This window comes from Lampetra fluviatilis, chromosome 76 (assembly GCF_964198595.1).
Source record: "Lampetra fluviatilis chromosome 76, kcLamFluv1.1, whole genome shotgun sequence".
Lineage (NCBI taxonomy): Eukaryota > Metazoa > Chordata > Hyperoartia > Petromyzontiformes > Petromyzontidae > Lampetra > Lampetra fluviatilis.
In genome coordinates, this window is record NC_136350.1 from 106,861 (window position 1) to 125,507 (window position 18,647).

The 18,647-nt window shown below is 44.6% G+C and overlaps 1 protein-coding gene and 1 pseudogene across 1 annotated transcript; both read left to right on the forward strand.

The window, feature by feature from the left end:
• The first annotated feature begins 367 nt into the window (after positions 1-367).
• Positions 368-2,524, forward strand: LOC144953414 (interferon-induced very large GTPase 1-like). Its single transcript, XM_078883993.1, has one exon. The coding sequence runs from the start codon at positions 368-370 to the stop codon at positions 2,522-2,524; it is 2,157 nt and encodes a 718-aa protein (XP_078740119.1).
• Positions 2,525-5,778: 3,254 nt separating this feature from the next.
• LOC144953415 (interferon-induced very large GTPase 1-like) lies at positions 5,779-13,381 on the forward strand (annotated as a pseudogene).
• The last annotated feature ends 5,266 nt before the right edge of the window (positions 13,382-18,647 follow it).

Consider the following 18,647-nt stretch of genomic DNA (forward strand, 5'->3'; position numbering starts at 1 on the left):
AACATTACCCATTAGTGTCATGAGAAAATCGGGGCCCGTTGAAGGAATGCATTTGGTGCTGTGATATGCTATATTTTAACATGCAATCACTTAAGCAAATGTTTAAATATTAAAAATGTATACTTATCTAATTTTTAAGATTAGAAACGTAGACAAGCATAGTAGGTATTTGAAAATGCTTAATTTTGTATGTATCACATGTTTTACATTAAAATAGGTGATAAACTTTGGTTATTCATCTGAATATTTGTTACGCTCATATGAATAAAAACAACATTCAATATTCAACTAATTTAATAAATCTATTTGTATTATTGTTAAATATTGTGTTATTAATTAAGAACGGTATATGTGTGTATTCAAGGCTATGTCGGAAGAGGAGGAACACACCGTTAAAGCTCAGGATGAGCTTGCCAAAGTAATTACAGACTTAGGTCTTCATAAAAATTACTGGATTCCAAAACTGCGAGATATTTTACATATCACCAATGTACAAGCATTGCAATATTTTGGCCCTGAAGAATTTGAAACAATAGAACCACATTTCCGGCATCCATGGGAGAAAAAGGCATTGTCTAAGTTAATGGAAATGTCAGGCAGAGAAGTTGTATTAAAACAATCACAAAAATGTGATCCAATTGGAAATAAACAGAAGCAAGATGCACCAACAAAGCAGCATCCAGAACAAATGGAGCAGATAAGGTCAACTCACATTGGTGAGACCAAAATAGAGGATGAGACAGAGAAGCGACCGGAATTGAAAGGAGCAAAAGAAAATGCATTGTATGACAAGAGCCATTCCAATGATATCGAAAATACTTTTCTCAAGCAGTTAGATTTAGCAAACATTTCTATTTTACATGGAACTGTATCACATCAATTTTTTTTACAAAATGCATCTAAAGGACTTGCTTTAGAGGGGGTTTATAAAACTGGTCAAATAAACGCTATGTTACAGAAAAGAGGCAAACTCGTAAACATCCCAATGTCGTTTAATCTTGCTGGCCCAGTACATCAGCCAATGATAAAACAACAAGCGTTTTCATCCTCTGAAGAGGAATCAATATTTGAGACGGCAGTAGAAAAAATTGGATTCAATTCCATAACCACAGGTTTCCTACAGACATTGAATGAAGAAACCACTTCACAGCATTGCAAGGCATTATACACTGAAGAAAAGCAACGCGAAAATCCCAATTATTCCCGAAGTCATTGCGCCAAATATCTGTACCTACCGCTCGCCTCAGGAAGTCTTGACTTTGATCAACTCAAGCTTTCTGATGAGGCGTTGGAGGAATTACAAAGCATTGAAAGCACTTTAAAAACCGTCAACGATTCTTTTAAAACACGTGTACTTAAAAGCAGGTTAGGGAGTTTTTTTGAGACCTTTGGCTCTCATGCCCACACAGGCCCTGTCCACTTTGGTGGGATATTTAAGTGGAAAGCATCAGCAGAGGACATCACCTCAAATCAGAAAAATGAACAAAGAAATATACTATCGGAGGCAGTGGAAAGATATTCGACTTCTGCCTACAACAGCAGTGGCTGTGCAGGTGGCGTGAGCATGATGGCATCCAACTTTATAACGGAATTTTCTGAAAAATACAACGCTACACTTCTGAGTAAGGTGACATTTTCCGTAGGTACAATAGGTGGGCCCCCTGGCATTTGTTCTCTTCAACAATGGAAAACTGACATTGTTTCCAATGCAAAAATGTGGTCTGTCATTGACCGAGGCACATCATTGGTACCAGTGTGGGACATTGTCACGTTTAACCACGAAAATTATTTTAAAAATACTTTGATAGCAAACAGCCTCAAGGAGGCATACACGCTTTTGACAAACCCAATTCCCAATAATAGTCTTGAAGATATATTGGTCTCTGCCAAAGTTGAAGCCCAGTCAGTGATGCAAGATATTAAACATTGGCAAGAATCTGACGTGGAATATAATTTACAAAAGATAATTGATTTAAAACAAAAGTTACATGATGAAACAAAAAGCAATTTGATTTGGATAAACACCTGTTTGTCTCACCCAGCTCTCCAGTCATTTTTGTCAAATATTATTACAGCACCTGCCAATACGGTGAAAATAAAAAAGCTTATGCGCTCTATTATGGAGCCAAAGTGTTGTGAGGTTGACAGTTTTCCACAACTCGCCTCCGTTATGCAGTGGCTTAATGAATCTAAAGGAGTCTCTGCTCAGGTATCTGACTTTAAAGATCTCGTGAACATCTTAACACAAGCAAAAGAACATTTAAAAGAAGTTGAGTTTTCAACAAAGTATTCAGAAATAAATGAAAAAAGAAACGAAGAAATCACGAGTTCATTTAATACATTCTGTCAATCACTGAGAACAGCAGAACTTATCGAACAGGAAATACTCATAATTTCAGTTGCTTCTGGTGTCGGATATTGTGTAAAAGAAAAAAGATTTCAGCGTCCCCTGCATTATGACAACATTGACCATCTTCAACTTACACTTGAGTCGGCTTGCGGAGAGTCCTCAAGTACATGCTGAGAGTACACGTTCTGGTTAGTGCATTGTCTTCGTACTGTTCGCTTTTTGGCATTCTCTTGTCTGACACTGGTGGGAGTAGGCCATAAAGAAGGCTGTCTGATGTAGGCCAATTAGTTTCAAAGACAATTAATATGTTATCAATATAGACAACACGTTCTACTTAATTAAAAATACTTTTTAATAAATGTTTTATTCTACAACATCAGAGTGCAGCGCCACATTAAAAACGTACTACAATGACAATAGTTTAAATCGATTTGAAGCATGTTTTATTTGGGGGGGGGGGGCAGAGCTTTGTGACGTCATATTTGAGGGGGGGTCTGACTTTTTGTGACGCTGTGTGACGAGGGGGGGGTCAAAAATCGTCCAAAATCTCGCGACGTCATTTATGGACGGCCCCGAAGACTGTCACTGGTGTAGGCTAATCAGTTTCAAAGACTGCATATATTATCAGAATATAACGGTGTGTGTGGGTGAGCGCTGTCGCGCGAGGGTGAGCCGAGGTGACTGAGGTTACATGAGGTAAGGCTGGGGTGGTTTGGGGGAGAAATGTGTGAATTTGAATGAGCGTGGCGCGTGTATGAGCAGTGGCATGTTCAGTGTTCATCAGGGAGGGGGGCGGTCGGCGTTCGTTGGGGCTGGGGGCTCCCGCGGGGGCGGGGGGGGTGCAGAGGTTGTGGTTGCCGTTGGCCCGGGGGCCGATGTGTTTTTTGCATTGGTTGGGGCGGTCAGCGTTCACCCAGGGAAAGACGGATGATCGATGCTCGCCGCGACCAGGGGAACTCCTGGAGAGGACCAGCTGCTACTGCAGGGCATGCGGCTCAGTGACCAAGTCTGCGGCTGCGTTTTGTTGGTCGGGGCGTTGTTGAAGACGCCAACCAAGTCCTGAGACTGGAGCCATGTGGAGTCATTGCGTTGAGTTGTTCAACTTGCGGTTGGAGGCGCCAGCCAAGACCAGAGATTGTAGCCACGTGGAGTCTATCGAATACTATAGAGATAGAAAACTCCGTGACCAAAACAGCAGCCGTGTCAAGTTGTTCATTGTGTTGTTGGTGGCGCCAATCAAGTCCTGATACTGCAACTCCGTTGGTTGAGTTCTTTGGAGCGCTGTTGATGGCGCCAGCCAGGTTCTGAAACTGCAACTGCGTTAAGTTGTTCAAAGCGCTGTTGATAGCGCCAACCAGGTCCCAAGACTGCAACTGCGTTGAGATGCTCAGGGCACTGTTGAAGCCACCAGCAAAGTATTGAGACTGCCGTTATGTACCCTGGACTTCAGCTGCGTTGTTTCGTCACCCAAGAGTGGATCGTGCATAAGGATTAGTACGAACAGTCGTCGCATTTTTCTGTATGTTTAGTCCCTACGGTGTTATGTAATTGTCAACACGTGGGGGCGCTGTGAAGATATGTTTTCGAGAATTTGTAATAGTTGGTTGTACTCGGTGTTCTGTCTTTGTCGACGAGCGTGGGTGCTGTGTAGATGTTTAGAATTTTGAATAATTGGTTGTACTTGGTTGTTGAGACATTATCCATCACTGTTTGATTCGCGTCCTTGGACAAAGTGTCTCAAGGCATAGTTAATACTTTCAAAATCTTGTTAAAAATATCTATATTCCGGATCGAGTTATTTGTACATTATTATTTGGTTCTTTCGGTTAAGTCACGTCTAAAGATAAAATAATAAATTAAATTAAATAATAGAATACGACGTTTCGATTGCAACACAAGCAATCATCATCAGGTATAATGAAATAGCGACATAAAATCTAACCAGAAAACTATAGACAGACATATTAGCAGACAGATATCACCAAGATACATAGCGGGAGCAACACAGGTAACAGAGAGGGGTGATCGTCTCTGTGGGGTGGCCTTAAATAGACAGGGGGGAGGAGGAGGCAGAGAGAAGGAAGGGGGGTTAGAGAAAAAATTTGCATATCAATGAGTGGTCAACAGACGTGGTGTTGCACGGCAAGTAAGCCTGAAAATCAGGAGGACACACTAAAATTAAATAACCTAGTAAAATATCGAAATGTAATGTAATACAACACAGAGGGTCGGTCAACACACAATTAACGCATAGCCTGGTTGATTACGTATTTCAAAGATTGCTAAGTTAGAATTTAAGTGTGCACATTCTAAAGAGGACACAGGCAGAGAAAACAAGTCGCCAGAGAGAGAGAAAAAAGATAAGCTTAAAACTTCCCCGTAGAAGTGGTTCAATCTTAATTTTAGAACTTTCGTGACTGCAGGAATTATTATTTGGTTCTTTCGGTTAAGTCACGTCTAAAGATAAAATAATAAATTAAATTAAATAATAGAATACGACGTTTCGATTGCAACACAAGCAATCATCATCATTTATACGTGACTTAACCGAAAGAACCAAATAATAATTCCTGCAGTCACGAAAGTTCTAAAATTAAGATTGAACCACTTCTACGGGGAAGTTTTAAGCTTATCTTTTTTCTCTCTCTCTGGCGACTTGTGTTCTCTGCCTGTGTCCTCTCTTTAGATTGTTCACACTTAAATTCTAACTTAGCAATCTTTGAAATACGTAATCAACCAGGCTATGCGTTAATTGTGTGTTGACCGACCCTCTGTGTTGTATTACATTACATTTCGATATTTTACTAGGTTATTTAATTTTAGTGTGTCCTCCTGATTTTCAGGCTTACTTGCCGTGCAGCACCACGTCTGTTGACCACTCATTGATATGCAAATTTTTTCTCTAACCCCCCCTTCCTTCTCTCTGCCTCCGCCTCCCCCCTGTCTATTTAAGGCCACCCCACAGAGACGATCACCCCTCTCTGTTACCTGTGTTGCTCCCGCTATGTATCTTGGTGATATCTGTCTGCTAATATGTCTGTCTATAGTTTTCTGGTTAGATTTTATGTCGCTATTTCATTATACCTGATGATGATTGCTTGTGTTGCAATCGAAACGTCGTATTCTATTATTTAATTTAATTTATTATTTTATCTTTAGACGTGACTTAACCGAAAGAACAAAATAATAATTCCTGCAGTCACGAAAGTTCTAAAATTGAGATTTATTATTTGTACATCTTTATATTGCTGTAAGTCCGCATTCATTGCCAGAAAGGGTAAAACCGATTCTTATTTTTCATACTTTGATACTGGCACAAATTTTCCATGGTATAGCTGCTCACCCCGAGCTATACTTGCTCTGATAGTGCATTGTCTTTGTACTGTTCACCTTTTGGTATATATTGATGGAATTGCTTGGTAGAGTAAATGGAGCCGAACTCCTCATTTATCCAGTTTGCCCTTCTGATTTTAGTTCCAAAGCCTTGTAGTTTAGAAATAGAATTCCCTATTTGGTCATTCAGACAAATAAAACTAACTGGAATGCCGTGAAATATCTACGAAATTGACCGCAAAATAGCAATCCTTAAACTGTGCAATCAGTGATGCTGACACTCCGCTAGTGTGCTTCATAATATTCGGCGAATCTCCTGCATCGAAATCTCAGATGCTGAACTCTCTGCTTGGCAAGCAAAAGCATGGAGTTTTCTTTTATAGAGACTGCCGAGCCAGCAGCACGAATGGTCGACTAATGAAAGGAGTTCCAGAGATCGCCTGGTATTTTCCAGCTGGGATGGACGATGATGTATTTATAGACTGCATAACATTCACTAATCTCCACGGAGATGCAAGAGAACACAAACACAAGTACAGTTTTTACATAAGATATCGCCTATAAATGTGATATTACTGTTAGATTGTCATTGCAATGAAGAAGGCAAACGCATTTTACAAGAATGTGTGTGTCCCCAAAGCCGTTGGTTTGCCTCTGTGCTGATATCTGGAACAAAAATGAAAATTGCTGTTGAAAATCGAAATGAGGCTGAGTTAATTGAAGAAATAAATGTAATCAATAAAATTATTTTGAGACTATTTTTTTTACATCGAAGCTTGCTCAGATATTGCAACACAGTATGGCTTCATTGTTGATTCAAGTTTTAACTGCTGTGATTTTCACTCACCCACCCGTGCTGTTTTCGTTTACTAATTCAAGCTCATTGACATGCTAATTTCTCCAGCGCCCACCCGTCCCTGCACGCCACAAACCCTCCCTTCTCTCCCCACCCCGTGAAATCCTGTAGCCACGACTCTACAACCCCCTCCCCCCCTCCCGTGCCTATATAAAGCCACAACAGCAGATCATTCTTTCTCACCTGATGACGGACGCTTGTGTTGGGACCGAAACGTCGTGTTCTTTTATAATTTTTTCTATCTACGTGACTTCACCGAAGGAATCAGAGATGAAGGTGTACGTGTTCGTGGCGACCCGGTTTTTGGTGAGTGTAGTGGGTGCTCCTCCAAGCTTAGTGGTACATCCATGGTGGGATTTAGATGGGCGGGATGTACATACCGTCGCTGAAGTCCCAATTGGACACGTACACATTGAGGCCTAAGGATCTCTACAACTTTTACAGGGCCCTGCCATGGACGGAGCAGTTTAGGAGAGGTTCCCAAATGGGCAGTTTAGCCATGCACTATCTCCTACTTAGAAAGGCAGGGGCGTCACTCCATATAGCCAAACCTGTTCAATGGCGGAATGGGCGGAAGCCGCCACAGACTACGTTGTCTTGCTTGCCATTTCTCACTGCTGCATGACCTGCCGTATCGCTATCGGCCATTTCGGCCTTTAGCTGGGAGGTCAAACAGCTGTCACTCAATGGGAGGGTCTGGTTCCCTCCCATACATCTTGTAGAATAGAGAGTATCCTGTTGACGCATGCAGGGCCAACTGATATGCCGCAAGGGCCCTGCCTATGCTATAAGTCCGAGTCTGTCTGGGTGTCCTTGACCACATGATACTGCATGGATGTGATGGTGCAATTTAGATGTTCTACCATCCCATCGGTCTGTGGATGGTACGGGAAGTGCGTACCTTCTTAGTGCCTAGGATGTCGTAGACTTCCTGTGTTAGTTTTGAGGAAAACATCTTACCCTGGTCCATTAGAAGTTTTTCAGGGGCCCCTTTATCCACAACAAAACCCTGTACAAAAGCTTCTGCTACCGACTGAGCAGTTTTATCCACCAGGGGCCACGCCATTGGCCACCGCATGAAGTACTCGATCCCTACTAGCAGATATTTGTGACCCCTGTCGGTGCGAAGTAGGGGTCCTAGTATATCGAAGGCCACCAATTTGTTTACTTGCGAAACCTCCACTGATTTTAGGGGCACTTTGATCGGGTATGCTGGTGGCTTTCGCCGTGCACATTCTACACATGAGGCTGTCCATGCACGGATATCCGCCATCATGCTCAGTTGCGAAATCCTGCACGAATCGACGTATAAATATTCTGACATCTGGGACAGATTGGCCATTCTCTAACACATCGTGTCTTCGCTGGATCAGTTGACACCCAACTTCTCTCTCTTTGCTAGGGTCTCAGTCGGGGTCCTTTTGGTTACCGAGTCGAGGCATCTTCGCGATCCTACCACTGCCAACAGTTGTAATGAGTCCACCAGACGAGGGTTGAGATGATACACTTCTGTTCATTTTCTACACGAGCTCACACTGCATGCGACCACTCCACTTTAAATCCCACCAGGAAGCGCCCTGATCGCCCCGCCTGATCTGGTGACGTCACCACTCTCCTCCTGAGTGTTCTCTCACTCTCACGCCCAGCCTTCTCTTTCTATCGTAACGTCATCTTTAACAATAACCTGCGATCCTTTGGGTATTTCTACCCCCGGATCATGAAAATAGTAATGCTACACAAGTGTAATGTCATAGATGATGGCACTATAGTCTAGCGACAGTACCGTGTGACTGGTACTGTATGTGCGGAGCCTCTCCCTGGCACCTGAGTGAGCATACCAGGGAAGAGGTCGGGTGAGGTCATGACAGCCTGGGTGAACCCGAGGGGGGCACGTGACCGGATGAGGTGGTAACGAGGACCAGGAATGAAGTGAGAGGAACACGTCATGTGGGTCGTGAACCGTCGAGAAGGATCTGGAAAAGGGGCTTGGCCAAGGGCTGGGCCTGGCCACGCCGCAGCGGATAAAAGCCGATTTCTAGTGGGGATCGAAGTTGTTCATCTCTGGGAAGAAATCCTCCGTCTTCGTGGGTATTCGGTCTCCGGTCTTCGCGCACGTGGACTAGGCAGCGTGTTGGCTGTCCTGGTCCGATTTAGTAGTTGTCCCATCCAGTGTATTTAAATAGTCAACCCCCCCCCCCCAAGTGTATATAGTTAGTAGAGGAGCGGTGTTCACCACCCTATGCCATTATTCTGCTAGCGTTAAGAGTTACCGTGATGTTAGTTAATTAAACGTGTTGCCTCCAAGTTCAAGTGTGTGCCTCAATTGAACCCACTACACAAGCAAGACAAATAATTGACTCGCATTAAAGTAAAGGAGGACCAAAGTATTGAGGAATACAGAAGTAATATTTCAAGGGACAAAACATGCAAACGGAGAGAGCAGCTTACCAAAGCATTTCATATAAATGCATTTATGGTCATTGATTGAAATTTTGAAATATAAGGCAGAGATAGTAAGAAAATACTTCCTGCATTGGCTACACATGTACCTAGATAACCTGTCTGCAGATCCCTTATCACAACTTCATGAAATTTATCATCAAGCCTGGACTAGAATAATCGAGTCCTAACATGTGTCCTTTCTAGAAAACAGAGTTTGATAAAATATCACAAAAACTTGATTTGAAGCTTTAGATTCCGGTAAAGTTATGTAGGTCGAAAAAGCAAGTAAGTAAATAAATAATATATCATCTTGGTTCTTTCGGTAAAGTCACGTAGAAGGGAAATAATAAACATAATAAAAAGTAAAACATAATAAAATACAATTCTCGCGACGTTTCGGCCACAAAGCAAGCAGCCGTCCTCAGGTGAAGAACAGGTCTGTCGGAAAGACAGCGTCTGAATGAACACCAAGCTTGGCAACGTATATTTAAGCTGGGTTAGATGACGAAGGGCGCCTTGACAAAGGAATTTGCATATCAACAGAGGAATTTAGCATATGTATGGGAAATGCAGATATGGAATTAGTCACTACTTGTGGAATGCGTAGGAGGTGGGGGGGGTCTCAAAGTCATATTATGCCCGTGCATTATGTAGGATTAGCAGCAACAAAGGGAGGAAGTAGGGTTAGCAGTACTAAAGGGAAGGAATTTTAATAGTAAGGAGCTGCAGCCGCCAAACCACCAAGTAAAAGACTAAAATATAAACTACATCAATATCATCAATATACTAAATATACTCTCCAATAAGCTGAGCTACTAACAGTACTGTAAGTCATACATTACAATTATGGAACTTTGGAACAGGAAATGAATGGAACTTTCTACAAACAAACTGAGGCACCCCAATGGGCTCCCCCTCTCTCCGGGTGTAGCCAACGTTTTCATGGAGAAATTTGAGACTGACGCCATCCAGACTGCCACTCTACGCCCAACCTTATGGAAGAGGTGCATAGATGACACTTTTGCCATCTGGCCACATGGCCGGCCTGCTCAAGACCAATTCCTCGACCACGTCAATTCCATACACCCAGCCATCAGATTCACCATAGAAGTAGAAAAAGATGGCAAGCTACCTTTTTTGGATGTCCTAATTAAAAGGAGACCTGATGGTTCAATGAGCCACTCTGTCTACAGGAAAGCTACCCATACGGATGCTTACCTAAAACCGGATTCCCACCACCATCCATCTCAGAAGAAATCCCTCATCAAGACTCTACAGTCTACACCATAGAGCCCAATGCATCTCCGATCAGGAACACATTGCCAGTGAACTCAAGCACGTACGCCAAGCTCTTAAGGCTAATGGTTACTCCGACTACACAATCCGCAAAGCCATCACTCCAACCATCAAGAAGGATCCGGTTGAGGAGCCATTCAAAACCATCACCTTGTAGTGGGTTCGAATTAGGTGCACACACACGCAGCTTGGAGGCAACACTATTTATTAAACTGTAAGTAACATAACGCTGTACATGAGGTGGTGACCACCTTCCTCAACTCACTAACACTCTGGAACGCGACACAGACTGGACCAGGCAGGCAACGGCCTGCCTGGCCCAGGACGACGACCCATGATGTCTTCACTTCGGAGTACAGTACAACAGCCTCGCTCTGCGTTCACACCATGCTTATATCTGCTTTGGCGTGGCTGGCTCCGCCCCGGTGTGGCTGGCTCTCTTCAGGCCACGCCTTCCTTCCCAGGACACGCCTCACTTCCCCCACCTCTGGGAAGGTCCGGATCCCTCCACCACGTGACCCCCTAGGCACCCCCTTGGGGCCCCCAGCCTTCGTACAGGCCGACACAGTAGTGACCGTTCTATGTCACTACATCACCCCCCCCTGTATAAACACACAGCCGTCCCCGGCTGTAACACAACTGTGAAACATCGGAAAGGTGTGCCTCCGAACCAGCAACATCAATAAATGACCGGCGACCGATAAGAAATACAATCACGTAATATATACAGAATCGACGAGGGTAAAAGGGAACCGCATAGGAAACGGAGAATTAACAACAAATATACATGAAAACTGGCTAACCCACTTACGCTCCAGCACAGCCCCCCCCCGTGAGAATCACGCATGCACTGACATGTGAGTGTGGCCATTGGAACGACGGCGTAGGCAATGAGCAAGGAGTCTGAGAGGCACGTAGAGCAGCCAGTCTTCAACGAGTCCATGTGGCCGGGCCTGGGGAACCAGAAGCGGCCCAAAGGGCACGGCCCCTCCCCCCAGGAGTCAGAACAGGAGGAGCAGGAGTAGCTGACGCATGCTCCACTCCCCCCCCCAGTCCATAGCCGGTCGGCATAACCGGCGACTCCAAGGTGCCAGGTAGATACTGCCTCCTGTGACGAGAACCAAACCCTCCTGAGGCATCACTCAACGAACACTCGCCTCCGCTCTTTGGACATGACAGTCACCCGTTAGCACCCCCCCGCCTTTCCGACGTGGCGTCACAACCAGTAGCATGCGTTGGCCATATCGGGGGGAAGAATTTCCATGTTACCACCCCACCGCCTTTCCGACGCGGCGTCACAACCAGTAGCACGCGTCGGCCATATCGGGGGGATTTTAACCCAGTCTCTCTCCAAGACTCGCATCGCAGCATATAGCTGTACCGACCGAGCTGAGACGACCCATCGTTCACTCACTGCACAACATGCACCCTAACAACTGAGGGATACAGTCCCAACGTAACAGGACAACTCCACCTGAACCTTACGAATCTCCAGCCCACTGTTTCAACGCACCTCGGAGTGTCTCACTCTCCGGGCCGTCAGGTCAAGCCATCAGACACAGCATGATGGGACCACACTCTCTGAGCCATGTGAGCGCACAGCCCACTAGGCTAGACAAGCCACGGAGTGTCTCGATCTCCGAGCTGTCAGGTCAAGCTGTCAGACACAGCATGACGGGACCACACTCTCTGAGCCATGTGAGCGCACAGCCCACTAGGCTAGACAAACCACGGAGTGTCTCGATCTCCGGGATGTCAGGTCAAGCCGTCAGATACAGCATGACGGGATCACAATGTTCGTGTTAGACATGCAACTCTCACTGGGCCATCCTGGTCAGGATCTGCGCCCCAAGATAAGTGACAGCCAGCACCACAATTCCAAATCCCTGGCAGCATGTCACCATCGCAATTTAACACCATCACAACACATACAATTTGAATTATGATCCCCCACAGAACTGATCCAATGCCGAACAGGTACGCACAATTTGTGACGATCCCGAATATTCAATGGTCACAACAATACACCTCACATCCCGTATCCGTACACATCATCTCCGAGACTCGCATTGCAGCATGCAGCTGTACCAACCGAGTGGAGAGAGCAACGCAATTTGACAGCAATTAACGGAAACGCACCCCCGATCGATGTAGAACACAAGGGGCATTCCCGCACAAAAGACATCATCTGTGCAACAACGGACAGGAGCCAACCAGTGAGGTTGAAACACACCGAACCTGTCATTTCAAAAACCCCTTCAACATTAACCCTGGGACTCAGGGCATTCGAATTTTGAGAGCAAAAAAACTATACACAAACCCCAAGAATCGCCGAATTGATTAATACAGTATATGCAGTATATGACATTCGTACAGTCAATCATTTGGTACAATGTTCCATCCAGTCCCCACATTGCAACACACACAATCAATACTCCAGACAATCCGTACATAGTAAATAATCACAAGCAAGTACCCAACAGTCCATACACTGTTAACAATTCCAAGCAAAGCTCCATACGGTCTGTACCTTGGCAACAATGACGATCAAAGTTTCTTACAGTTACACGTGACAATCACGAGCGAAACTCCATACAGTATACACAATAACAATGGCGATTTCGCAACAAAACGATGTAACAACACGAGTCATTAACACGGCAACCTACAGGATATCAACAGAGCTCGGGACACCCAACAACGAATTAATCATTAACTACACCCAGAAGATACCGATCTCGACGCCGTAATTAACAACAGCACTTGTTACAAGCAGACACCCGCATGGAAGCCACGTCAATTTATCACGCACACAACCGGACGAACACGCTCCGCAAACCAGCGAGTAAAAAAAAAACACCCGCGATCGCACGCAAGATGGGTGAAGTTATTATTATTTTTCTTGGGGACGGGTGCTTGTCATGTCACGACTCGCCTGGCAAACTGTGAATAGCGGAGGGCGGCAAGGTGGAGCACTGGGACGGCCCGAAGAATCTTGCATGGTGAATTTGGCCTGCTCTTGCGAACCCATCCACCCTCTCGTTCTCGAGCAGAAGACGGGGGCGCCACCCAAACGTGTGGAACTCCCCCTCCGCAGGCGTTGATGTCGGCGGAAGCGGCATTTCGGCAGCAGGAGCGGCGTTTTGGCGGGAACAGCGCCCTGACCAGCCGCCGAAATGGCGGGAGCGGCGCTTTGGCGGGAACCGCGCCCCGACCCGCCGCCGAAATGGCGGGAGCGGCGCTTTGGCAGGAACCGCGCCCCAACCAGCCGCCGAAATGGCAGGCCCACCGCGTGGCCCGCATGCCCGGGCCTCCCCCGCCAGCCCCCGCAGCAACGATGGTGTCCTCTCCCCACGGCTCCGTCGCTCCGTTCCCGATGGCGGCGAAGCAGCAGTGCGATGCCAGTCCCGCCGCTCTGCGTGCAGCGCCATCTCTCTCTCTCACCGGGGCTGCCATCCCCGGGGCTGTCCGAAGGATAGTCGTCACACCGTCCCCGTCGTACGAAGACGTCCAGATGAGTTTCATATTTGTTTTTCGTGTGCCCATTTTACTTCCCTAGGATAACACCTAGCAATATTTATTTTTCCACCTTCTGACGCCAAATGTAGTGGGTTCGAATTAGGTGCACACACACGCAGCTTGGAGGCAACACTATTTATTAAACGGTAAGTAACATAACGCTGTACATGAGGTGGTGACCACCTTCCTCAACTCACTAACACTCTGGAACGCGACACAGACTGGACCAGGCAGGCAACGGCCTGCCTGGCCCAGGACGACGACCCATGATGTCTTCACTTCGGAGTACAGTACAACAGCCTCGCTCTGCGTTCACACCACGCTTATATCTGCTTTGGTGTGGCTGGCTCCGCCCCGGCGTGGCTGGCTCTCTTCAGGCCACGCCTCCCTTCCCAGGACACGCCTCACTTCCCCCACCTCTGGGAAGGTCCGGATCCCTCCACCACGTGACCCCCCAGGCACCCCCTTGGGGCCCCCAGCCTTCGTACAGGCCGACACAGTAGTGACCGTTCTATGTCACTACAACCTTACCCTACATTGCGGGGGTCACAAAAAAGATCTCCAAAATCCTGAATAAACACAAGATCCAGGTCCGATTCAACACAGTACATAAAATCCGTGATCTGGTCCCGTCTGTAAAAGATGTGGTTCCAGACATACAGTACCCTGGCATCTACAAACTAAGTTGCCTCTGTGGTAGCAGTTACATTGGAGAAAGCAAACGACATGTCTCGGACCGCATCCGTGAACATAAAGCAGACCTGAAACACGGTAGGACAAACACCTCAGCCGTGGCAGATCACTGTTACAATTCAGTGGGCTCACATGACATTGACTTCTCCAAGACAGAGGTTCTCTGCAAGCCATCTGGCTACCATGAGAGATTCGTTCATGAGGCGATCCACATATACAAACACAGAGACAATTTCAACCGAGAAGATGGATTCTGGCTCAGCAATCATTGGAAGGACGTAATAAACCATTTCGGATCTTAACTGATTGTGTTCACGTTTACGGTGACTTTCAGACCGCAGTCCACTCACTGGCATGACTATATATCTTGTATTCTCCACAGGGAATGGATTATTTGCTCCGCTGCAAGTCTCCTACTACTACTCTTCCATTGACATATTTCGTTGCTTTCCTCTTAGTATAATACATAGTGTAATATTACACTATGTATACATAGTGTAATATTACACTATGTATTATTCTAAGGTATAGGGTGGTGTATAGTAATACAGTATATAATTTAATGTTGGGTTTGTCTATGGCAGCATATAGTACGGGGTAGACCCATGTGATGTAAGGGAAAAAAAGTTTAGCTGGAAGCATATTATATTTTTTGCGACATAGAATTGTAATGTATTACTTACTGTTAGTAGCTCAGCTTATTGGAGAGTATATTTAGTATACTGATGATACTATGTAGTTTATACTTTAGTTTTTTTACTTGGTTGTTTAGTTACTGCAGCTACATGCTATTAACATTCCTTCCCTTTATTAATGCTACCCCTATCCCCTCCCTTTGATGCTGCTAATCCTGCATAATGCACGGGCATAATGTGACTTTGAAAACCCCCCGCTCACCTCCTACGCATTTCACAAATAGTACTAATCACATACCTGCATTTCCCATAAATATGCTAAATTCCTCTTGATATGCAAATTCTTTTGTCAAGGCGCCCTTCCCCCCTTCCAACTCAGACGCTGTCTCCCCGACAGACCTGGTCTTCACCTGAGGACGGCTGCTTGCGTTGTGGCCGAAATGTCGTGAGAATTATTTTATTATGTTTTATTTTTATTATTTTATTACTTCCCTTCTATGTGACTTTACCGAAAGAACCAAGAAGATGAATCCCTGCATTCACGACAGCTTTAAATCGAAATTCAATTCAATATAACCACGCCCTCTCCCCTTCACCCCTCCCTCAACTCCATTCCCTTCAGCCCTCCGACCACCCCTCCCCCTACTCTACCCCCCTCCAACCCTCACTCCTCCTCCCGCCCCTCCCCCCTACTCCACCCCCCAACCCTCTCGACCCCTCCCCCCAACAACCTTGTCAACCCCTCCCCTCCACCACCTTCAACGCCTCCACACTCTACTCTTTGGTTATTTCGGTAAAGTCACGTATAAAGATAAAATAATAAATTAAATAATAGCATACGACGTTTCGATTGCAACACAAGCAATCATCATCGGGTATAAATGAAATAGCAACAAAAATCTAACCAGAAAACTATAGACAGACATATAAGCAGACAGATATCACCAAGATACATAGAGAGAGAGTAACACATGCACAGAGAGGGAGATCGTCTCTGTGGCGAGGCCTTAAATAGACAGGCGGGGGCGGAGAGAGGGAGGGGTTCGAGAAAAAATGTACATGTCAATGAGTGCGGTGACGCGTGGTCAATTACACAAGCTTGAACATTGGGAAAGAGGGAGAAAGAACACACTAAATTAAATAACCTAGCAAAATATTGAAATGTTATGTAATACAACACAGAGAGTCGGTCAACACACAATTAACGCATAGCCTGGTCGATTACGTATTTCAAAGATTGCTAAGTTAGAATTTAAGTGTGAACATTCCAAAGAGAGACAAAACATAAAACAAGAGGAACGGAGACACACAGACAGAGCAGAACATAAGAACGACAAAAAACGAGTGGAGACAGAAAACAGTACACTAAATACACAGGCAGAGAGAGAAAACAAAAAACCCAGAGAGAGAGAAAAAGATAAACTTGAAACTTCCCCGTAGAAGTGGTTCGATCTTAAATTTGGAGCTTTCGTGACTGCAGGAATTACTCTTTGGTTCTTTCGGTAAAGTCACGTATAAAGATAAAATAATAAATTAAATAATAGCATACGACGTTTCGATTGCAACACAAGCAATCATCATCAGATATAAAATAAATAGCAACAAAAATCTAACCAGAAAACTATAGACAGACATATAAGCAGACAGATATCACAAAGATACACAGAGAGAGAACACGTATCGGCACAAAGAGAGAGGGATCGTCTCTGTGACGAGGCCTTAAATATAGAGAGGGGGCGGGGGCGGAGAGAGGGAGGGGGCAGAGAAAAAATTAGCATGTCAATGAGTGGACGACGACGTGGTACGGTACGCAAGCTTGAAAATTAGGAGAAAGACACACTAAAATTAAATAACCTAGCAAAATATCGAAATGTAATGTATATTTTGCTAGCGACATAACATAGACACACAGGCAGACACAAGCAGAGAGAAATACATAACATAGACACACAGGCAGACACAAGCAGAGAGAGAGACGTAACATAGACACAGGCAGACACAAGCAAAGAGAGAGACATAATTATTTGGTTCTTTCGGTAAAGTCACGTATAAAGATAAAATAATAAATTAAATAATAGCATACGACGTTTTGATTGCAACACAAGCAATCATCATCAGGTATAAATGAAATAGCAACAAAAATCTAACCAGAAAACTATAGACAGACATATAGTATTTAGTGTACTTTTTTCTGTCTCCACTCGTTTTTTGTCGTTCTCATGTTCTGCTCTGCCTGTGTGTCTCCGTTCCTCTTGTTTTATGTTTTGTTTCTCTTTGGAATTTTCACACTTAAATTCTAACTTAGCAATCTTTGAAATACGTAATCGACCAGGCTATGCGTTACTTGTGTGTTGACCGACTCTCTGTGTTGTATTACATAACATTTCGATATTTTGCTAGGTTATTTAATTTAGTGTGTTCTTTCTCCCTCTCTCCTAATGTTCAAGCTTGCGTAATTGACCACGCGTCGCCGCACTCATTGACATGTTCATTTTTTCTCTAACCCCTCCCTCTCTCCGCCCCCGCCCCCTCTGTCTATTTAAGGCCTCGCCACAGAGACGATCTCCCTCTCTGTGCCTGTGTTACTCTCTCTCTATGTATCTTGGTGATATCTGTCTGCTTATATGTCTGTCTATAGTTTTCTGGTTAGATTTTTGTTGCTATTTCATTTATACCCGATGACGATAGCTTGTGTTGCAATCGAAACGTCGTATGCTAGTATTTAATTTATTATTTTATCTTTATACGTGACTTTACCGAAAGAACCAAAGAGTAATTCCTGCAGTCACGAAAGCTCCAAATTTAAGATCGCCTCCACACTCCCCTCTGACCCCCACCTCCCCCTTTCTGCCGGGTGACGTCACCCCGAATGGTTTAATAACGGGAACGTCACGGCCGCTTATGACGTCATTTGTGATGTTTACGGATTTACGGATGTGATGTCAGGAAAGTGTTTTAAATTATTTGAGGTGTTGTTATATTTGATGAAGGTGTCGTAAGACTCGAGCAACGTTACATTAAAACAGCCATAACTTGATGATTAATTTAATGTATCAGTGCACCAAAAATATATTAAAAGTTCACATTCGGTCGGTGACGGCACATCCGGATAAGGATTTTAAAGATGACGGATGTGACGTTTACTGCTTTTAAGTTTTACATTTTAAATGTGTTTAAGTTTTCCTAATTTAAAATTACTATTTTATGCATTGTAAAAACAGATAGTATATTAACTAACATTAACGAACATGCCGGCGAGTCACATCTTTAGCCAGAAACAACGCTTGACGACCATGACGTCACGATCTCTCCGCATTATTCTAAAACATGTTTTTACCCAATTATTACCGATTTCCCTTTAACCTTTGATATATCGAACCTGTATATTTATCAAGAGCTTAAAAAGTAAGAGTTTTTCAAAAACATAAACTTTAACTTCCGGGTTAGTGAAGTTTTCCAGAGCAATGTTCCGAGCCGAAATTAACGGATGGGACGTCACTAAACATTGCAAATAATTATTCGA

Bases quoted from the DNA above. Each gene is read 5' to 3' on its own strand.
- LOC144953414 (XM_078883993.1), top strand. From the start codon at position 368: ATGTCGGAAGAGGAGGAACACACCGTTAAAGCTCAGGATGAGCTTGCC.